This window comes from Bos indicus x Bos taurus, chromosome 19, assembly GCF_003369695.1.
Source record: "Bos indicus x Bos taurus breed Angus x Brahman F1 hybrid chromosome 19, Bos_hybrid_MaternalHap_v2.0, whole genome shotgun sequence".
Lineage (NCBI taxonomy): Eukaryota > Metazoa > Chordata > Mammalia > Artiodactyla > Bovidae > Bos > Bos indicus x Bos taurus.
The window spans coordinates 36,255,566-36,279,215 of record NC_040094.1 but is presented as its reverse complement, the minus strand read 5'-3'; the positions used below and the strand labels follow the sequence as shown (position 1 = coordinate 36,279,215).

The 23,650-nt window shown below is 47.8% G+C and overlaps 1 protein-coding gene and 2 pseudogenes across 8 annotated transcripts in view; 1 reads left to right on the top strand and 2 right to left on the bottom strand.

The window, feature by feature from the left end:
- Positions 1-23,650, bottom strand: part of DHRS7B (dehydrogenase/reductase 7B) — a 47,180-nt gene that overhangs the window by 7,483 nt on the left and 16,047 nt on the right. For 2 of the 7 annotated variants that reach the window (XM_027518593.1, XM_027518594.1), the window contains exons 2-4: positions 6,942-7,013; positions 6,036-6,214; positions 1,703-1,812 (exon numbers count right to left, since the gene is read on the bottom strand). In XM_027518593.1, coding sequence (XP_027374394.1) covers positions 1,703-1,812; positions 6,036-6,189 — 264 coding nt within the window. In that variant the 5' untranslated portion in view covers positions 6,190-6,214; positions 6,942-7,013. Of the gene's footprint in view, positions 1-1,702; positions 1,813-6,035; positions 6,215-6,941; positions 7,014-15,411; positions 15,517-17,169; positions 17,260-23,650 lie in introns of those variants that run through there. The other 5 variants (XM_027518591.1, XM_027518596.1, XM_027518592.1 and 2 more) reach the window with 4 other exon arrangements.
- On the top strand, positions 12,909-14,058 carry LOC113877923 (annotated as a pseudogene).
- Positions 19,806-22,424, bottom strand: LOC113877921 (annotated as a pseudogene). Its single transcript, XR_003506864.1, has one exon. The product of XR_003506864.1 is annotated as a serine/arginine-rich splicing factor 10 pseudogene (transcript).

Here is a 23,650-nt window from a genome sequence, read left to right as displayed (position 1 = left end):
GGAAGGCGGTAAGACACATGATAAAAATGAAAATTTAAACACATGGAAAGACATCCCATGTTCATGGATTGGAAGACTTAACACTGTTAAGGTGACAATACTATCCAAAGTGATCTGGACTCCACACAATTCCTATCAAAATCTCAATGCCATTTTTGTCAGAAAAAAAAAAAACAATCCTAAAATCCATATAGAAGTGCAGTGGCTATTCAGGAATAGCAGAACAATTTTGGAGACAAGAGCAAAGTTGGAAGATTCACACTTTCAGTCTTTGAAACTTACTACTGAACTATGCGGATTAAAACAGCATGGTACTGACATAAGGACAGGCATATAGATCAGTGGGACAGAATAAAGTGTCCAGAAATAAACCCTCAGATTTAGATTTTTGCCAAGGTTGCCAAGGCCATTCAAGAGGGAAAGGGACTCTGGGCAAACTAGATATCCACATGCAAAAGAATGAAGCTGGAATCTTATCTATCACCATGTACAAACATGGCCTCAAGGGCTTCTCTGGTGGTCCAAGGGTTAAGAACCCGCCTGTCAATGCAGGAGACAGGAGACTCAGTTTTGATTCCTAAGTCAGGAAGATCCCGTGAAGGAAATAGCAACCCACTCCAGTATTCTTGCCTGGAAAATTCCATCGATAGAGGAACCTGGCAGGCTACAGTCCATGGCATCACAGTCAGACATGGCTGAGCACATACACTCAGTATCTAGAATATACATAGAACTCCTCCACAACAAACAACCTGATTAAAAATCAGGAAAAGGACTTGAATTGACATTTCCCCAATTGAGATATATAAATAAGCACATGAAAAGATGCTCAGCACCACCTGTAGTTAGGGAAATGCAAGTCCAAACCACAGTGAGATTCCACTTAGATCTCCTAGGACAGTACAATTAAGAAACAGAAAACAACATGTGCTGGCCCAGATGTGAAGTCAGAGCCCTTGCGCAGTGCTGCTGGGACTGTAACTTGGTGCAGCTGCAGTGGAAAACAGTCTGCAGTTCCTCAAAAGGTCAAACTAAACCTCCACAAACCCTGCCATTCCACTCTTGGGGTGTCCAAAACAGCTGAAAGCAGGGACTGGAGCAGACACATGTCCACCTGTGTCCACGTCGGCATCATTCACAATAGCCCACAGGTGGAGATGCCTTGCAGTACGTCAAGAAAATGGACAGACCAAGTGAGGAACATCTGTACACACAATGGAATACCAGTCCATCAGAAAGAGGAAAGAAGTTCGGACACATCTGTAACGTAGATGAACCCTGAAGACATTACGCTTAGAGAAAGGGCTACTCGTAGAAAGACAAATAGTTTAATTTTATGAGGCATCTAGAACAGGCAAATTCACAGAAAGACATTTCCAGGGACTGGAAAGCAGAGGAAAAAGTGGATTGTTTAAGTGGGAACACAATTTTTGTTGGGGACAGACAGGTGATCATTACAAACATGGTGAATGCACTTACTATCACTGAACTATAAGCTTGTAAGAGGTTAAAATGATAAATATGTGTATTCCCCCACAAATAAAACGTTAAAAGTCATTGCCAACCTCCCACCACCAAAAAGAGATGAATAGGGACCGGGGTTGACGGGGAGAACTCGCAGAGAGACCTCTCTAAGCGCTGTGAAGACCCGCAGAGGACGGGCTGTGCCTCTTCCCCAGGCAAGTCCCCCAGGCTCACTCACCTCCGGAGCCCGGGAAGCAGCAAGTTCTTGGCTGAGCTCCTCCAGGGCCTCAGCATTCCGGCCACAGAGCACCAGCCTAGCACCAGCAGCATGGAAAACTCTGGCACATTCTAGGGGACAAGAAAGCAGCCTGTTGTCTGGGGAGACTCAGGCCTTCAGCCCCGTCAGCTCAGCTCAGCTCCCAGCTCCCCAGCCTCAAACCGCAGGCCTTTTCTTCCCCAGGCATCGGTACTAGCCCCGCCATGGAGGGGTGTGGGGCTGGGAGTCAGGGCCCTCACAGAGCCGTGTTCAGGGCTGTGACACATCCATGGGCAGGAGGGAGGCTCAAGCCGGGGGACAGACTGTTGGGTACCAGGCTCAGGATTTTCCAACATAGTCTTCAGCTCTGACCCCCACTGTAAGCAGGATCCCCACTGTCACTGCAAAGAAGCTCTGTGAGGCAAGGGATGCGCCCAACAGTCAGCAGCGCCAGAACACCTCCCCCGCACCCCTGCACCGAGGCCTGTGGTTGCTGTCACCTCAGTACAACAGGCACACATCTGCCAGGGGCACTTCTGTGGACACATAGGACTCTGGTGAGAGGGGGTGGGGAGACCCCCCCACCAGACCTGAAGCCTGTAGGGCTGTTCCTCCTGAGATTGCCCAGGCCCAAGGGCTCGTAGACACACATGCCCTCTGCACACTACATTGCTCAGTTGTGTCCAACTCTCTGCGACCCCACGAACTGTAGCCTGCCAGGCTCCTCTGTCCATGAGATTCTCCAGGTAAGAATACCACAGTGGGTTGCCATTTCCTCTCCACACAGTGAGGACAAAGTGCGGAGGCTGGCAGCCTTGCAAGGAGGTTAAAGAACAGCAGGGGGACAATAAAGGGGACATCATTTTAAAATGATCGGGGGCAGGGGGGTGAGACCAGGCTCCTCTGAGTCACTAGAGCATCCAGGTGACAACTAAGACCGTGGCAGGGCAGAGTCCAAAACTGCCTGGACACCTGTCTTCGTCAGCCTTCTTTGGAGGCAAAACAAAAAGCGGGCTTGTCAGGAGGGTTCCAGGCAGCTCAGGAATTCAGAGAAGGAGCTGAACGGCCCAGACGGGGGTACAGGAGGCTGCACAGGGTCCCAGGCAGCAGGAGCCCAGCTCTCTGAATGCTGGCAGGTCCCTTCCCCACTTCATCCCCCAGCCTCTCCACAGAGGGGATGGGGCTGCAGACAACTCTGGATTCCCACAGACACCACTCCCCAGCCACGCAAGGGGGCCTCTGACCTGTTCCCTCCAAGCTCTGGTGTCAGAATTCGAGGGAAGGGCCATGTTAGGGGGCAGAATCACCAGGACTGGGCCAGTCAGGGTCACCTGGGAACCCCAAGACCACAATGGGAAGGGTGGCGGGAGCAAGGAGTGATTCCCCAAACACGGCTGAGTGGTGACTGCCGAGAAGCTCAAAGCCCCTAGGTCAAGAGGACGGACGTGAGCGAGACTTCCTGTGATGGACTGAGTCTCCTTGAGAGGCCTCCTCACCTCCACTTCCCTCTTGTGAGGACTGAGCGCGTCACAGCAGCCTCAGGCAGACAGAAAGTGCCAGCCAGGGCTAAGTGTGTTTCTAAGCTGCCTTTTTAGACTGCTCAAGGGACATCCCTGGTGGTCCATTGATTAGGACTCCCCACTTCTACTGCAGGGGGCGACTGTTCAATCCCTGGGTGGGGAATTAAGATCCCCCATGCCATGCTGCAGGGCCAAAAAATAAATTTAAAAACTGGATGTTGGCAAAAATGGAAACGTGGGGTTTAAAGGGCCACAGCCTTTCCTCACTGGAGGCCTGGCCTCACTCAGGTGCCCACAAGGTCTGTGCAGCCCCCACCGCCCCAGCTGACCATGCAGCCACCCTAGGTATCAGACTGAGTCCCGGGCCCAGCGGTCAAGTGGAGTCTTGGTGCTATGGGCTCAGAGGAGGGGCACGGATCCAGGGATGGAGGAGGCTCTGGGGTCCAGGCGACATCCCTCCCCGGCCAAAGTGAGGGCATAATGCCAGCGTCCCTCAGGAAAGGAGGGAGGAGGTTCCGGGTGACAATGCCCTCTTTCCAGACACAGCTCCTCGTGCAGTCTCACTTGCTCCCCTGATCCAGGTGGAGCTTTCTGGAAGGAGGTTCAGGCCGTGTGGTGTCATCTTCCCTGAACCCCATCCTGACCAAGGGCTCAAACCCAGGCTGAGTCGAGCCCCTGCTCTGGCCCTGGGTGGGCTGCTTGGGTCACAGCCCAGCTGAGTCTCCTTGGGTGGGGTGGAGTAGGAGTTGGGGGTGCTCTCACAGAGACCCTCAGCGTTCCTGAGGCCAGTTTCCTACCATTCCCAAAGCCCTGCTGGCTTCCTCATCCCGTTTCATCCTGACCTGACCGCCATAGTGGACATTCTGTGAGCTGCCACCAAGACGTAAGGTGGGGGACACGGGTCCACACGGCTCTGGAGACTGTCATCCACTTTGCAGCAAAACAAAGGGAGGAAATTAGAGCTTGTACAGGAGTGACGGGGATGCAAACAACAGACTGGGGAGAAAAGCTGATACAGTGAGGCAGAAGGGTGGAGGGAGCACACTTATCTCGGCTGCTGGCCAGTCCCCAGACCTCTAGCCCTGCTGGCTTATAGCCCCCCAGCTGCTCACAGCTGCAGAACCAGGATGTGTCCCTTCACCCAGCATCCTGTGATCCACAGGATAAGCCGGGAGACACAGCAGGAGGAACACAGAGGGCCGTCTGAATACCTGGCATGTCTGCCAGGCCTCCAGGTGGCCGACGGCATAGCCACAAGGGTGGGTGAGGTCTCCTCCCCACAACCCATGGGCAGTGGCCAAGGGGTGTCTACTGAGGCCAGAGGGGAAGAGACACATGGCTTCCTGGCCCTCTGATGGGACCCAGGAAACAGCAGGAAGAGCAGTCACACAAGGACACACAGGCCCCAGTGCTGCAGGAGGAAACGGGGTGAAGAGAGGACGGCCTCTCTCCTGCGCATGCACATGCTGGCCCCGCAGCCCACCTCTCCCGCACAGCCAACCCTCAGGCGCTCTTCAAGGACGTTAAAAAACGCTTCTCTCTGCTGCGAAGCAGAGGCCGCTAAGAATCTATATTTAGAGCTGAGTAAGGTCAGAGGCTTGGCTGTGGCTTGGGGCTGGGAGATCTGATGACAGACCTCAGGTTACCCCCGAGACCTCACCTGAACACCATGCTGGCGCACGCTCCCCGAAGCCTGCTGGCACCCTGGCCACCAGCAGTCCAGTCCTCATCTGCTCCCCCATGTTCCTGCAGCCCCCGCACAGCCCTGCTACTCTGGACCTGTCCTGCCCACCTCGCCGCCTCCCCAGGGAGAGGAGACGCGGGCTTCCATTTGGCTTCGGGTTTCTGCCTACAGATCCCAGGAGGAGTCACGCCTTCTCTGAGCGTATGGAGGACTCGGGAGATGAGCCCGAGCCAGCACACACCTGGGTGCCGTGCCTACCGGCTGCGGGGAACACATGGGGTACACACGGGCAGAAGTCCCTCCTCTCTGTAGGACCCAGGCTCCCTGAGGGGAGGACCCTGCCTCCCATCATCTGTCCCAGCACGTGGCGGGAGACACAAAGGTGCTGGGTGTACCCCACCGCAGGGCGCCTCTCGGCCTTGTTCCACAGAACTGAGCGCCAGCGTGGGGAATATGTAGGGTGGCATGGCACACGTGCGGATTCCGACACACCTACACTGGTACACTGTGCTGAGGGCAGTCTGGGACCCAGAAGCTCCATGTGGACCTAGAACCAGACTAGAACCAAGCTTAACTGGAGACCGGCTGAGGAACAGCTGATGCCTCATTGATGCTGTCTTGATCTGCCCGGATACAGCTGGAGGCCCTGTGAAGAGCAGCGAGGAGAAGGTGACCCCAGAGCCTTAAACCAGGGATGTGGATGAATCCAGTAAAGACCCTCAGAGAAGCAAAAACATTATTCAATTCAACGGACATGAGTTTGAGCAAATTGGAAGACGGTGAAGGACAGGGAGGCCTGGCGTGCTACAGTCCATCTCTGGGGACCTCTTTGGGGTTGCAAAGAGTTGGACACAATGGAGCGACTGAACAACAACTGGGAAGCTGGGTGCCACCACATACAGACACCCGTCTCCACGCTGACCGGCACTGAGGCCGCCCCAGACACGTGTGTGGCCTTCTCCCTGGCTGCCACCTCCAGCCCTGATGCTCCCACGGCCTTTTCCTCCTGGACCAGGGACAGGGAGGCCCTTGCTGCCCAGTCACCAACTGACCTCATATGTCTGCACCCACGTCCCCAGCCCCTCCCCAACAGCACTGCACCACGACCCACCTCGGCCCAGGCCTGACGTGGCGCCAGTGATGACCACCACGGCGTTCCGGACGTAGGCCCTCATGCGCAGCCACTGAAGCAGCTTGAAGAGGCTAAAGAGGCCCACGCAGCCCAGGAGCAGGGGCAGAATGGCTGTGGAGGTGATGAAGTCCATGACCCGCGCCCTCAGCAGACTCTTTCTGGAAGAACAAAGCACATGAATTAGTGACGAGCTGGGGGGACGCCAGGGACTTGGCCACCCTCTGCCCCTGAGTCTGACACAGACCCCAGGTCCCACGTCAGGGTCTCAGTTCTGAGCCCGGCAGGGTCTCCCCAGGCCCCGCACCCTGTGTGGACCGTTCAGCGTGGTAGAACCAGTTTCCTCTCTGTAGGGACACAAGCTGGCATCACAGACTGAGCTGGGTGGCTGAGGACCCGCTCCTGGAGCGTGTCAGCACCCACCGGAGTCTCCCTCAGAAACCTGTTTCGGGGAAATTGATACCACCCAATATTATTTCCCATTCCTGGTATTTGTGAAATGAGAAAAGTTTTTCTGTAAAAAAGGAAAAAGGAAGCCATACAATCCTTACACTCCTCTCAGAAGAGACATTCCCTGGATGGTATCCTCAGTGGCCATGGGCCTCAGGATGCCCCAAGGGACTCATAGCATGGTGAACACCCTCTGAGATGCGGGCACAGACTCAGGCCTGGAGCAGAGGCCCTGCACACTGTGGCCTGTGCCCGCCCAGTGTCACTGGTGAGCCACGTCCCCCCAGAAATCGGGAGGCCCTGGCAGTGGGCACACAGCTGTGCACGGTCCACACTTCAGAAATGTCCACTCCTTCCAGGACTCACCACCCCCACTCCCCACACCCCCATGCCCAGAGGGGAGACACGGGGCTAAAGGCATGTTGAGGGGAGCAGTACCTTGCGTGCCGCCCAGAGAAGGTGGCCCCAGGCCCTCCAGGACCATGAGATTAGGGGCTCAGGGAAGAAGGGCTGCAAATCAGAAGGGACTTCAATCATTCATCAGACTGAATGACTTCAGTGTCCTTGCCCAATCCCAAGCCTTCAGTTCAGTTCAGGCACTCAGTCGTGTCCGATTCTTTGCAACCCCAAGGACTGCAACATACCAGGCTTCCCTGTCCATCACAAACTCCTGGAGCTTGCTCAAACTCATGTCCATCAAGTCAGTGATACCATCCAACTATCTCATCCTCTGTTGTCCCCTTCTCCTCCTGCCTTCAATCTTTCCCAGCATCAGGGTCTTTTCCAATGAGTCAGTTCTTCACATCAGGTGACCAAAGTATTGGAGTTTCAGCTTCAGCATCAGTCCTTCCAATGAATATTCAGGACTGATTTCCTTTAGGATTGACTGGGTTGATCTCCTTGCAGTCCAAGGGACTCTCAAGAGTTTTCTCCAATGCCACAGTTGAAAAGCATCAATTCTTCAGCACTCAGCCCCACATATATAAGGATGTGCTTCCCCCCTTCCCATGACACACCCACTCTGGTGCCTCCAAGGCGGGAACACATGGAGCCCTCACGGGCCACCTGTGTGCCTGCGCTGTGCTAACCCTGACGTCCAGGTTTGCGAGGGCCATCCCGATCTAAGCTACAGGCTCTGTTCCAATCGGAACTGTCAACAAAGCTATTTCAGTATTCAGATTAACTTTTCACCTGCCTTTCCCATACACCTAAATTCTTAATCAGCATAAAAAATTAACATCCATGGACAAACATCTGCAAAAATGACTCTTTCCTATCAACCTCCACTTAATCTACTTAATCTACTTCTGAAACACCCCAGCTACTGTCTGCTAAGTGGGCACATTCCCGTCTTACCTGACACTGTGCCAAGCCCACACATGGATGTCCTGGCAATCCAAATGGCTTCCAAAGCACCTAGCTCTTTACCTGGGTATGACTGGCACCAATGCCTGCCCTCAACTGAACGTTCAGGTGGGGCTGAGCCCCAGAAGCAAGGCGAGGACCTAAAGGCCCTTTGTTTGGCACCTAGGAAGTTCTCAGAGAGGCTCAGTGCAGGCAGGAGCACCCCCGGCACCCGTGGATCTGTGGGTGCTGCCTGGGGGCCTTCACAGGGCCCAGCCCCGAAGACTGTGGGTACATTTCAACCCAGCAGGACGGCTGTGTGGGAAGAGCTTTATCCCCGTGGCAACCCAAGATCCTCATACCAGGTAGGTCCCAAGAAGGAGCACGCTGCTTGGCTCAAATGACCCAGGCCCAGCCACTGCCCAGGAAGCCCAGGAGGTGGGGACACTGCTTATGGAAGGACAACAGGCTCAGCTTTCCAGAGACCACAGCCCTGTGGAGTCTGCCCATGTCAGGCTTTACTGAAGGCTAAAAGTAAGGCACCAAGCACCAACATGCAGCCCTGTTGCCTCCCAAATTCAGAGTTTCCGAGACCATCTGGAGAACACGAACACATGGCAGTGGCAGCACAGGGGCTCAAAGACGAGCCCTCGCCCTGCTGGCACAACCGGCTTCGGCCTCTTACCAGCCTGAGTGGGGGCCACTCCGCTGGGGTCTTGGCACCTGAGTTTGTAAAGCGAGGTCTGTAAAACAGGTTTGTTGCGAAGGATGAATTAACACATAGAAGTATGAGTACGGTCCCTGGCCAAGGGTAAGAGCTCAGTGAACACGGCTGGCACCAGCAGCAGCATCGTCACCCATCACTAACTGAAAGCCCAGGAATCGGTTTCACAGCAATCAGATCTCCAAGGTTGTCTGAAGGGGTCTCTGGTTTATGAAATAAAGGAAACTCATCAAATACTGCTATAATTTAATGTTTATGACTCATAAACCTCCTGGTTTAATTAAAGTAACAAACAGGAAGAAAGAGACAGAATCCCATATCCCAGACTTCGCTAGTGGCACAGTGGATAGGAATCTGCCTGCCAATACAGGGACACAGGTTCAATCCCTGGTCCAGGAAGATTCCACATGCCATGGAGCAACTAAGTCCATGCACCACAACTGCTGAGCCTCTGCTCTAGAGCCCGGGAGCTGCACCTATGGAGCCCACGTGCCCTAACTACTGAAACCCAAGCTCCACACCTAGAGCCTGTGCTCCACAAGAGAGAAGCCACTGCAATGAGAAGCTCACATACCGCAACTAGACCGCAGCCCCAGCTCACCGCAACTAGACAAAAGCCTGCACCACGATGAAGACCCAGCACAGCCAAAAATTTAGAAATAAACAAATAATACTAAATATTAACATACAGAAATTGGTTGCATCACTTTATATTAACAATGAAATACCAGAAATGAACAAGCAATCCCTTTAAAAAATAGCATGAAACAAATAAAATACTCAGGAATAAACCTGACCAAGGAGGTAGAAGACATATGCTGAGAACCATAAAACATTAATAAAGGAAATAGAAGGTAATTCATAGAAATGGAAAGATATCCTATGTTCTTCAATTGGAAGAATATTGTTAAAATGGCCATGCTACCCAAACTAATATACAGACTTAATGGGAGAGATCTGACAGAATGTGGTCCACTGGAGAAGGGAATGGCAAACCACTTCAGTATTCTTGCCTTGAGAACCCCATGAACAGTATGAAAAGGTAAAATGATAGGATACTGAAAGAGGAACTCCCCAGGTCAGTAGGTGCCCAAGATGCTACTGGAGATCAGTGGAGAAATAACTCCAGAAAGAATGAAGGGATGGAGCCAAAGCAAAAACAATACCCAGCTGTGGATGTGACTGGTGATAGAAGCAAGGTCTGATGCTGTAAAGAGCAATATTGCATAGGAACCTGGAATGTCAGGTTCATGAATCAAGGCAAATTGGAAGTGGTCAAACAAGAGATGGCAAGAGTGAATGTTGACATTCTAGGAATCAGCGAACTGAAATGGACTGGAATGGGTGAATTTAACTCAGATGACCATTATATCTACTACTGCGGGCAGGAGTCCCTCAGAAGAAATGGAGTAGCCATCATGGTCAACAAAAGAGTGCGAAATGCAGTACTTCGATGTAATCTCAAAAACGACAAAATGATCTCTGTTCGTTTCCAAGGCAAACCATTCAATATCAGAGTAATCCGCTGAAGAAGCTGAAGTTGAACGGTTCTATGAAGACCTACAAGACCTTTTAGAACTAACACCCAAAAAAGATGTTCTTTTCATTATAGGGGACTGAAATGCAAAAGTAGGAAGTCAAGAACCACCTGGAGTAACAGGCAAATTTGGCCTTGGAATACAGAATGAAGCAGGGCAAAGACTAATAGAGTTTTGCCAAGAAAATGCACTGATCATAACAAACACCCTCTTCCAACAACACAAGAGAAGACTCTACACATGGACATCACCAGATGGTCAACACTGAAATCAGATTGATTATATTCTTTGCAGCCAAAGATGGAGAAGCTCTACACAGTCAGCAAAAACAAGACCAGGAGCTGACTGTGGCTCAGATCATGAACTCCTTATTGCCAAATTCAGACTTAAATTGAAGAAAGTAGGAAAAACCACTAGACCATTCAGGTATGACCTAAATCAAATCCCTTATGATTATACAGTGGAAGTGAGAAATAGATTTAAGGGCCTAGATCTGATAGATAGACTGCCTGATGAACTATGGAATGAGGTTCGTGACATTGTACAGGAGAGAGGGATCAAGACCATCCCCGTGGAAAAGAAATGCAAAAAAGCAAAATGGCTGTCTGGGGAGGCCTTACAAATAGCTGTGAAAAGAAGAGAAGCAAAAAGCAAAGGAGCAAAGGAAAGATATAAGCATTTGAATGCAGAGTTCCAAAGAATAGCAAGAAGAGATAAGAAAGCCTTCCTCAGAGATCAATGCAAAGAAATAGAGGAAAACAACAGAATGGGAAAGACTAGAGATCTCTTCAAGAAAATTAGAGATACCAAGGGAACATTCCATGCAAAGATGGGCTCGATAAAGGACAGAAATGTTATGGACCTAACAGAAGCAAAAGATATTAAGAAGAGATGGCAAGAATACACAGAAGAACTGTACAAAAAAGATTTTCACGACCCAGATAATCACGATGGTGTGATCACTGACCTAGAGCCAGACATCCTGGAATGTGAAGTCAAGTGGGCCTTAGAAAGCATCACTACGAACAAAGCTAGTGGAGGTGATGGAATTCCAGTGGAGCTATTTCAAGTCCTGAAAGATGATGCTGTGAAAGTCCTGCACTCAATATGCCAGCACATTTGGAAAACTCAGCAGTGGCCACAGGACTGGAAAAGGTCAGTTTTCATTCCAATCCCAAAGAAAGGCAATGCCAAAGAATGCTCAAACTACTACGCAATTGCACTCATCTCACACGCTAGTAAAGTAATGCTCAAAATTCTCCAAGCCAGGCTTCAGCAATATGTGAACCATGAACTTCCTGATGTTCAAGCTGGTTTTAGAAAAGGCAGAGGAATCAGAGATCAAATTGCCAACATCCACTGGATCATGGAAAAAGCAAGAGAGTTCCAGAAAAACATCTATTTCTGCTATATTGACTATGCCAAAGCCTTTGACTGTGTGGATCACAATAAACTGTGGAAAATTCTTAAAGAGATGGGAATACCAGACCACCTGACCTGCCTCTTGAGAAACCTATATGCAGATCAGGAAGCAACAGTTAGAACTGGACATGGAACAACAGACTGGTTCCAAATAGGAAAAGGAGTTCGTCAAGGCTGTATATTGTCACCCTGCTTATTTAACTTATATGCAGAGTACATCATGAGAAACTCTGGACTGGAAGAAGCACAAGCTGGAGTCAAGATTGCCAGGAGAAATATCAATAACCTCAGATATGAAGATGACACCACCCTTATGGCAGAAAGTGAAGAGGAACTAAAAAGCCTCTTGATGAAAGTGAAAGTGGAGAGTGAAAAAGTTGGCTTAAAGCTCAACATTCAGAAAACAAAGATCATGGCATCTGGTCCCATCACTTCATGGGAAATAGATGGGGAAACAGTGTAAACAGGGTCAGACTTTATTTTTGGGGGCTCAAAAATCACTGCAGATGGTGACTGCAGCCATGAAATTAAAAGACGCTTACTCTTTGGAAGAAAAGTTATGACCAACCTAGACAGCATATTCAAAAGCAGAGACATTACTTTGACAACAAAGGTCCGTCTAGTCAAGGCTATGGTTTTCCTGTGGTCATGTATGGATGTGAGAGTTGGACTGTGAATAAAGCTAAGCACTGAAGAATTGATGCTTTTGAACTGTGGTGTTGGAGAAGACTCTTGAGAGTCCCTTGGACTGCAAGGAGATCCAACCAATCCATTCTGAAGGAGATCAGCCCTGGGATTTCTTTGGAAGGAATGATGCTAAAGCTGAAACTCCAGTACTTTGGCCACCTCATGCGAAGAGTTGACTCATTGGAAAAGACTGTGATGCTGGGAGGGACTGGGGGCAGGAGGAGAAGGGGACAACAGAGGATGAGATGGCTGGATGGCATCACTGACTCCATGGACATGAGTCTGAGTGAACTCCGGGAGTTGGTGATGGACAGGGAGGCCTGGCGTGCTGCGATTCATGGGGTCGCAAAGAGTTGGACAGGACTGAGCAACTAAAATGAACTGAATGTGACTCCTATCAATTTACCTATGACATTTTTCACAGAACTATAACAAATAATCCTAAATCTTATATGGAACCATTAAAGACCCAGAATTGCCAAAGCAATCCTGAAGAAAAAGAACACAGCAGGATGCATAAGATAATACTTCCAGCCTTCAGATAATACTACAAAGCTACAGTCATCGAAACAGCATGGTATTGGCACAGAAACAGACACATGGATCACAGGAAAAGAACACAGAGCCCAGAAATAAATTCAAAGACCTACAGACCCTTTTCGAGTAAGCAGCCTGAGGTGACCCCTAAAAATGGTGCACTATTCACTCGACCCAGAAAACCCCACAAAATCATCCAAATCAAGAGGTTCAAATCTTCGTGTTCACTTTAAGAACATTCGTGAAAACTGCCCAGGCCGTAAAGGGTATGCATATCCGAAAAGCCACCAAGTATCTGAAGGATGTCACTTTTAAGAAGCAACGTGTGCCTTTCCGTCGCTACAACGGTGGAGCTGCTGGGTGTGCACAGGCCAAACAGCGGGGCTGGACGCAGGGTCGGGGGCCCAAAAAGAGCGCTGAATTGTTACTGCACATGCGCAGAAATGCAAAGAGTCACGCTGAACTTAAGGGCTTAGATGTAGATTCTCTGGTCATTGAGCACATCCAGGTGAACAAAGCCCCCAAGACGCGGCGCAGGACTTACAGAGCTCACGGTCGGATCAACCCCTACGTGAGCTCTCCCTGCCACATTGAGATGATCCTTCCTGAAAAAGAACAGATTGTTTCTAACCCAGAAGAGGAGGTTGCACAGAAGAAAAAGCTATCCCAGAAGAAACTGAAGAAACAAAAACATATGGCTCGGGAATTAATGCCGCAAAAAATCAATGCAAATAAAAGTTAAAAAAAAAAAACAACAGACCTATGGACAATTAATCTTCAACACAGGAGGCAAGATCATACAATATGGGGGAAAAAAGTATGTTCAGCAAGTGGTGCTGGAAAACCTGAACAGCTGCATGTAAATCAATGAAGTTAGAACACATCCCTCACACCATACACAAAAATAAACTCAAAATGACTTACAGATGTGTCTGACTCTTTGTGACCCCATGGACTGTCCATGGAATTCTCCAGGCCAGAATACTGGAGTGGGTAGCTTTTCCTTTCTCCAGGGGATCTTCCCAGCCCAGGGACTGTACCAGGTCTCCTGCATTGCAGGTGGATTCTTTACCAGCTGAGCTACAGGGAAGCCCAAGAATACGGATTGGGTAGCCTATCCCTTCTCCAGCGGATCTTCCTTACCCAGGAATAGAACTGGAGTCTCCTGCATTGCAGGTGGGTTCTTTACCAATTGAGCTTACAGGGAAGCCCAAATATAAGACAGGACACCATAAAACACCTTGAAGAAAACACAGGCAAAACATTCTCTGACATAAATGGTACCAATGTTTTCTTAGGTTAGTGTCCCAAAGAAATAAAAATAAAAGCAAAAATAAACAAATGGGACCTAATCAAACTTACAAGCTTTTGCACAGCAAAGGAAACCACAAACAAAATGAAAAGACTAAAAAAAAAAAAGTGAAAAGACTGGGAGAAAATATTTGCAAATGATGTGACCAACAAGGCTTAATTTCCAAAATATATAAACAGCTCACAGAAGTAAATAATAAAACAAACAAACAACCCAATCGAAAAATGGGGAGAAGACCTAAATAGACATTTCTCCAAAGAAGACGTTCAAGGGTAGCAGGCCCATGGAAAGACGGTCATCACCATTAATCATGAGAGAAATGCCAATGAAAACCACAGTGAGGGGCCAACTCTCTCCAGTCAGACGACTAACAGTAAATGTTGGAGAGGGTCTGGCCAATATGGAGCCCTCTTATACTGTTGGTGGGAATGTAAGTTAGTACAGCCTGTATGGAAAACGGTATGGAGGTTCCTCAAAAAACTAAAACTAGATGTGCCATGTGATCCAGCAATCCCAGTCCTGGGCATACACCCAGACAAAACTATAATTTGGAAAGATACGTGCATCGTTAGGTTCAGAGCAGCACTGTTTAGAAGACCTGGAAATAGCCTCGATGTCCATCAACAGATGAATGGATACAGAAGATGTGGTGTATATACATACACACACTAACACACATGCAATGGAATACTATTCAGCCACATAAAGAATGAAATAATGCCATTTGCAACAGCATGGATGGACTTAGAGATTATCATACTGAGTGAAGTAAAAAAGAGAAAGACAAACGCCATATGATATCACTCATGTAGAATCTAAAACACGACACAAGCGAACACATCCATAAAACAGAAAAGACTCAGACATAAAGAACAGACTCTTGGTTGCCGACGGGGAGAGAGGGTGGAGGAGGGGAGGGTTGGGAGTTTGGAAAGAGCAGATGCAAACTACTATATATAGAATGAATGAGCAACAAGGTCCTACTTGTATGGCACAGGAAACTATGTTCAATATCCTATGATAAACTATGATGGAAAAGCATATGAAGAAATATATATACAACTGAGTCACTCTGTTGTACAGCAGAAGTTAACACAACACCAAATCAAAGTTTAAAAACAAAAAAAGAAAATGTGGCTGCCACGACAGTCACGGAGGCTGACAGAGCAAGGAGAGAGCAGACGGGGACTGTAGTGTCCCGTCCACCCCCTTCTCACGGCCAGGGAGGAGCAGGATGAAGATAAACCCACCCAGCAAAGCACACCACTGACACAAACGCAGCTCCATGCACCTGCTCAAGCCCAAGGCAGCACCTCGGACATAAAAAGAAGAGGAGCCACACACCGTCTCGGACACATCTGGTGTTCCTGGAGCACCTGACACATCGCCCGCCAGCCCAGGTCTTCCGGCCCCGGGGACCTCTCTGCCCGAGGCAAATACGGCACCAGGATAAGGGGGTCCATTCTCGGCCCGCTTTCTGTAAGGAGAGTGCACCTGCATTCAGTCTGGCAAGGTCTCAAAATCAGAACGTAAAGTAAACTAGAAACCAGCACCCACTCCGCCCAGCAGCTCAGGACGATGGTGGGAAAAGGGACACCCCAGAGCAAGCCACTTATTTTAGAGTCAGGTTCAATTTCAGCATCACTTCCCTGAACAGGTGAGGCTGCAAACACTGACAATCACACCTCTTTCTGGGAGTTTCTCAAATTCTTAAAGATCTCCCAACTTTAATCCTGCTCTGCCGTGCACATGGCCACACAAATGGGCCCCTGGGTCTCCCAGACTCTCAGAGGCAGCTGTGCCGACTCCTTTCTGTCTCACTCCCACTGGTGCGGGCAGCCAAGAGAGTGAGACACAGAAGTAACTCAGCCCCACAGCCTTGGTGCGGTGTCTGGGCCTTTTCTGAGCAAAAGGGCAGAAAAGAACTGAGTCTCAGCTGGCCATATGTACTGATCAGGAAAGAAATCTCCTATATAAACCAAAGGGTGTGTATTGGCGGGGAGGGGGGCAGTTTAACGTGGCACATGTGTTTATATGTTTTGCATTTTATATCCAAATGCTTAACTGCTAGTTGTAGATATAAATGGAATACAAGACTGGAGGTTAAAAAAAAAAGGTAGGAGTGGGGAAAAAAATCTTGCTCACGATTCCCAGCGTTTGGAGATGAGCTTATAGCACGAGGTGCAGTCAGACAGGATAGGAAGCACGTGGAGAGATGGAGGCGGGGAGGCACCAGCCAGGTGTCCCCTGGACTGGAAGCAATGGAAGCACGACCACACACTGGGAGCCACGCCCACGCTCTCCAGGACAAGGCAGGAGCCCAGGATCGGCCGGTGTTTTCAGGCCCAAGTCAAGCGTATGAAGGTGGAAGAGCCCCTACGGGTGGCAGGAAGGTCGTGGGTGTGCACTGCTCTCCTGCTCTCTATGAGGCTCTTCAGACAGGCCTTCAGAACCTCAGTCTGGAGCTCCGAGGAATCAACTTGAAGTAGGCTTGTCACCGCTTATGCCATCTGTTCCATTTTCTATCCTTCAGTCAAAATCCTACACTGCATTTCACAGATGGAATCTGCTCCTAAGATCCCTTTCTTCTCTCAAACAATCACAAAACTAAAATAAACTGAAACTTCAATAAAAACAGGTTGTTAGAATCCACTCAAAAACCACACACAGAAATTAAACCGTTAACAGCCACATCTGAAAATCAAAGGCAGGGATCTGAGAACCCTCCAAAGTCAAAGATAATGATGAGTTCGGGTCTGTCAGGGTCAGTCATGAAATAATGTGCCATGTTAAGTACAAGAAAATGGGGCGAAAGGGTAGAGAGGGGTTCCAACCGGGCGGCAGGACACGGAGGCCACACGGCAAGGAGGGGCCTGGCAGCGACAGGAGTCAGGCTCCTGTTCCCACAGCCCACATTTAGTTCCACACAGCTGTTCTGCTAAAGGTGACCTAAGCTACAGGTCATGCTTGTGACCCATATCTGAAAATACATATCTAATTTCAGAAAGTAAGAACAGAGTGAAGCCACTCTTTTGTGGTCCTAAGCGTACGAGAAGCAGCAGCGAAGGCCATCTTCGACAGGAAAGACAAGACAGAACCTACCTCAGGCGGCAGACGCTTCACCAGTGGCAGCCCCAACACCGAATCTTCTCTGGTCTTTTGACCCGAAGCTGAGTGACTCAGACCGGAGGCCAGAGGAAACCTTCAGGTCAGCAGGCCCTCCCCGGAATGCTGGAACGAGCCACGGACGGGTGGCCTGTGGGGTGTATTTTAAGATGACAGCCTTAGGGCCCCCAGTTTAAAGGAGTGCAGGCCAGCATTAGTGAAGACAGAACCAAGAGGAAGGCCTGAGTGTATTTCAGACCAGCTCCGGGGCGTTCCGTCCTGGAAAAGCAACCATGCTGAAGCGGGCACTGCTCTGCAGTAAGACGCTGAGCACCGACTGCCCACAGCCTGGCAGGGAAGGTGGCAAGAGGGATGCCAGACACAGCTCCAGACCCTGCAGTGGGGAACGGCCGACACAAGCACAGGATGCTGGAGGCTAACTGTTCATTACGGGCCAAAGTCTGCCTTCGGTTTTTAAAAACCACACTGAACGAAACTGCCCAGACACCATGTCACTAAAAACAATTTTGGTTTCCAATGTGCTTTATAAAATGAATTTAGTATTACTAGAAGATGCCCACGTGACCTTGCCCTCTTCCTAGAACACACACCAGACCTGTACCATCACCCCAAAAGAAACCACAGGAGGCAGTCATTGCAGTGGTAAAGCAGAAAAAGTACCAAGCTGGCGCTGGGGAGGGGAGTTCAAGGTCACCTGTTGTGTCCCTGACACGCGAGCAGATTTACTCTCTGCAACTAACTTGTGCTAACTTACAAAATGGGGCTGATTATTCCAATGAGAAACAACGTGGGCAGCACTCTGTAAACGCTAATGTCCTGCTGACTCATAAAGTGACTGAAAAAAAGCACTTCCAGGGAGGATTTCGGACAGGAACTTCACACAGGCAGCCATCTTGAAGGGCGTTCAGCAAAAAGACTAAGCTCTCTATTTTCCATCCACATGTCACATGCAGAGCCTCTCAGCTCAGCTCCAGGATGGCTCTGGCCCACCCATTCATCAATGGCGTATCAGCTGCCATTTGCACCAGGAGCTGGGCAGACCAGGGCTGTAGGGCGATGGACCCGTGAGACACAGGTTCTGACCTCATGGAGCTCACAGCCCAGACAGACAGACTGACGATAAAAAAAGAAACAAAAGTTAAATGACTAGACTTGTGATAAGGTAGCCTGTCTAGTGGACAAGCCTCACCTGAAGCTTTGATTCAAAGTCAAAACCACCCAAACAGGCATGCTGGCCACACAGCACACAGCCCACCCCAGGGCAGCTGCCAGCTGCAACTCCCGAGTTTTAGGAGAGAACACTTTCTAACTCATTCCATGAGACCAGCAAGAAAAAACACTGTAAGAAAACTACAGACCAATATCCCTTTTGAACAGTGACACAAAAATTCTCAACAAAAAAACCCTAACAAACTGAATTTAGCAGTATAGTAAAAGGATTATACATCCCAACCACGTGGGGTTTGTTCCTGGGATGCAAGATTGGCTCAACATATGAAGGTAAATACACCACATCAACTGAAGGAAAGAAAAACATATGATTGTCTCAGTTGATGCAGAAAAAGCATCTGATTAAGAAATAAGCATCTGATAAAATTTAACACTGTTTCATGATGCAAGCACTCAACAAATAGGAATAGAAGGAAACTACTAACACAATTAAGAGTCATATACTAATAAACCTCCATCAAACATCGGACTCAATGATAAAAGAATGAAAGCTTCTCTTCTAAGATCAGGAACAAAGCAAGGATGCTGACTTTCACCACCTCTATTCAACACAGACTGAAAATTCTAGCCAGAGCAATTAGGCAGGAGAAAGAAAGAAAAGACATCTAAATTGGAAAGGATGAAGTAAAATTATTTGTTTGCAGACGATATGATCTTGTTTGTGGAAAACCCTAAGGACTATAACACACACACACAAAAAATGTGTTTTAAAATGTGTTAGGCTTCCCTGGTGGTCCAGTGGCTAAGACTCCATGCTCCCAATGCAGGGAGCCCGGATTCGACTCCTGTTCAGGGAGCTAGATCCTACATCAGTTCACTCGCTCAGTTGTGTCTGACTCTGTGACCATATGGACTGTAGCACGCCAGGCTTCCCTGTCCCTCACCAACTCCCGGAGCTTACTCAAACTCATGTCCATCGAGTTGGTGATACCATCCAACCATCTCATCCTCTGTCGTCCCCTTCTCCTCCTGCCTTCAATCTTTCCCAGCATCAGGATCTTTTCCAATGAGTCAGTTCTTCACATCAGGTGGCCAAAGCATTGTTCACGTGTAGAGTCATCTCTTGTGTTGTTGGAAGAGGGTGTTTGCTATGATCAGTGCATCCTCTTGGCAAAACTCTGTTAGACTTGCCCTGCTTCGTATTGTACTCCAAGGCCAAATTTGCCTGTTACTCCAGGTATCTCTTAACTTGCTGCTCTGGTGTGAGTTCTAGGTCTTGTAGGTCATCATAGAACCATTCAACTTCAGCTTCTTCAGCATCAGTGGTTGGGGCATAGACTTGGATTACTGTGATATTGAATGGTTTGTCTTGGAAATTAACAGGGATCATTCTGTCATTTTTTTTTTCCTTCATTTTGTTTTTATTATTAGCATGTTTGCTTAATTTACAGCAAGCAGAAAATAAGCTGGGTCTTGTTTTGATCCAAACATTGATGTTTTAAAGGTTGTACACAATATTTGTTAAAAAGAACATATAAAAATACCTTTTTAGAAGCTTCTATAAGAAAGAAAATACAAAGTTTAACCCCACAACTTTCCTCTTTGCTAGAACTGCAAACTACTGCTACAGTTTTAAATAGACTTTTTGTTTAAACTATACATCCAGGAAAATCTAAAAAAATTAAAGAAACGTGCATATAAATGATTGCATAGCAGAACATGAACATTAACTGCAAACAGTAAAGAAATGAGTTAGAAATACTATCAAATATACAAAGGTTCTAGAATCAATCCTTGAAACACATTCCACAAACAGTATTTAAAAACCACCTTTTGTTCTTTACAGGCAAGGCCTAGATCTCTAAAACCGAAACTGAAAAAAGTAATCCTCTAAAAGGCATAGTTTCCCCACAACATTTCTTACTTATGCCTGTAAGCAAGCAATCTAAAATTTTAAAGATGCTAGCTTTTACTCTGAAATGAAACTGGACATATCAAGTCACTTTTTATTGCCCCCACATGATATCACAGAGAGATGTTAGAAATTTTTATAAAGAGTAGGGTATTATTCTCTTGTTTTTATCAGGTACTATACTGATAATCAATCATAAACTCAAAGAGATGTGACTTTCTTGAAATTAATTTTTTCCAAAGTTATTTTAAATCTCATGGCACCAGAGAATCACTTAGAATGGGAGTGTTGTTTTTTAACTTGCCTCATGTTAAACTGAGGTGTGAAGAACAAGCTTCCTTCATAAAGAGATGGGCACATTTTGATACAAATGCACACACCAAGTGCTTTAAGCATCAAAATTCAGTCCTCTTACACTATGCGCATTCACAAACAAATCCTCCTTTGAAACACTTTACTTGCTTTTAACAGCAGTAAGAAAACTATGCAATATTATGGTCAACAACGCTCCTTAAAGTAACTACATAAGAGCTTTCTTTTCCCCTTAAAATTATTTCTGCCACCATCAACCTGCCCAAATTTTAAGGTGAGTTTTTCCGACGTTTGTATGGTTCCAAATCTTCATAGAAACCAGGAAAGTGAAGGCTCCTTGTTTCAAACAATCTGCCTGGAAATGCTACTTAACCCACTTGTCATGTTCCAAGACAGTGGGGGTTAACAGAAGAACTACTCCACACTGTGCCATAAACTATCATCACGGGCCTAGACATCTGGACAAGACAAAAAGGTCCACCCTGAACCTAAATGTGTCTGGTCGTCAGTGTTTACTGTGGCTACAACTTCACTTTTTTTCATTCTATCTTATTAGCAAGCTACATTTCTAGGTTAACAGTTCTACCAAATATGGATATGAAAGTTTATTTTTAATAAGACAATGTTGCAAATTATGGTCAACCAACATCTTTTCACCAATACTTCAAGCATAAAAAATGAGAATCTTTACAAAAATATACAGAGACACCACGAATTGGTAGCTGCCCATAACATTAAACAAACTGGACTCTTAAGAGTGGCTTCTCAACAGCATATCATTTTAATTATAACCATTGCCTGGTACAGGGAAAACTGACAAGTGTTTTTTAAGCATCATTGCAACATTGTATTCCTGATAATTTAAGTAAACCAAACTATGAGTAAATGAATGATACATGCCTAAAAATATCATGGTTTATACTATCAGTGGCCACTGGACTTAGGACTAGTCCAAGACCTTGACCTAGATTTTGACCTAGACCTAGACTGTGATCTTGACTGAGATTTGGATCTAGGTGGTTCTTTTTTCCTTGATTCCTTTTCATATCTTGAGCCAGACTTATAATGTGTTTTGGAATCTGTTTTAGAGGTGCCTCTAGTTTTGGTGTGAGATGCAGACCTAGAACGTGATTTAGCCTTCATTTCTTTCTTGGGCTGGGACTTGGACCGTGATCTTGAATTGGATTTAGATCTTGAAAAAGATCGATTTCGGTGTTTGAATCTATCATTGTCGGAATGGCTTCTGCTACGCCGTGGTCTTCCAGTCGGTCTACTGTTTCTAGGACTATAAGATCTTCTATAGTTGTAATCGAAGGAGCGACTCCTGGATCTTCTTCTGTCATAACTTTGGCTTCTAGAACGTCTGTATCTGTCATAATCATCATAGCGCGAAGAACTATACACATTCCTCCCTTCCTTGGCTTTCATCTGATTTGGAGTCTTTCGATCCCCCTGTGCAAACTGTATTTCAATTTGGCGTCCACAAATGCACTTTCTGTCCAAATTATGTAAAGCATCTTCAGCATCACGAACATCCTCAAATTGAACATATGCAAATCCTCTTGGACGGCGAGTGTAGAAATCAAGTGGAACATACACATCAACTATAGGACCATAACGACCAAATTCCCGACGTAAATCTTCAGACCTGGTATCGTCAGCCACGTTCCTCACGAAGAGAGACGTGTTGGGGGGGCGCAGGTACCGGGACATGACGCCGGCGTTGAGTCTCCGCAGGGACACTAACGGGCTCAGCAAACCGTCCGCAGCTTCGGCGCCGGATCCTCCACAGACACACACACAGCCAGAGGGCTCCGCTACAGCCCATTCTGTCATTTTTGAGACTGCACCCAAGTACTGCATTTCAGACTCTCTTGTTGACTATGAGGGCTACTCCATTTCTTCTAAGGGATTCTTGCCCACAGTAGTAGATATAATGGTCATCTGAATTTAATTCACCCATTCCAGTCCATTCTAGTTCACTGATTCCTAAATGTTGATGTTTACTCTTGCCATCTCCCGTGTGACTTCCAATTTACCTTGATTCATGGACCTAACATTCCAGGTTCCTATGCAATATTGTTCTTTACAGCATCAGACTTTACTTTCACCACCAGATACATCCACGACTGGGTGTTGTTTCCACTTTGGCTCAGCCTCTTCATTTCTTCTGAGCTATTTCTCCACTCTTTTCCAGTAGCATACTGGGCACCTACCAACCTGGGGAGGTCATCTTTCAGTGTCATCTTTTTGCCTTTTCATACTGTTCATGGGATTCTCAAGGCAAGAATGCTGAAGTGGTTTGCCATTCCCTTCTCCAGTGGACTACGTTTTGTCAGAACTCTCCACCATGACCCGTCTGTCTTGGGTGGCCCTACAGGGCATGGCTCATAGTTTCATTGAGTTAGACAAGGCTGTGGTCCATGTGATGAGTCTGGTTAGTTTTCTGTGATTATGGTTTTCATTCTATCTGCCCTCTGATGGATAAGGATAAGAGGCTTGTGGAAGCTTCCTGATGGGAGGGACTAGCTGTGGGGGAATCTGGGTCTTGTTGTGATAGGTGGGGCCATGATCAATAAATCTTTAATCCAATTTTCTGTTGATGCGAGGGGCTGTGTTCCTTTCCTGTTGTTTGGTCTGAGGCCAAGCATGGTAGGGGTCAAAAGGACTTACGCCAGCACTGTTGTAGTCAGTGCCCCTGACCCCATGGCAGGCCACTGCTGACCCACGCCTCTGCCGGAGACTCCTGGATGCTCACAGGCAAGTCTGGCTCAGTCTCTTGTGGGTCACTGCTCCTTTCTCCTGGGTCCTGGTGTGCACAAGGTTTTGTTTATGCCCTCCAAGAGTGTTTCCCCAGTCCTGTGAAAGTTCTGTCATCAAATCCCACTGCCTCCAAAGTCAAATTCCCTGGGGGTACTCAGTCCCTTTGCCCAATCCATAGGTTGGGGAATCTGTTGTGTGTCCTAGAACTTTCACAACAGTGCAAGAACTTCTTTCATATAATTGTTCTCCAGTTTGTGGGTCATCTGCTCAGTGGCTCTATGGTGCAGCTAATGGCCACCT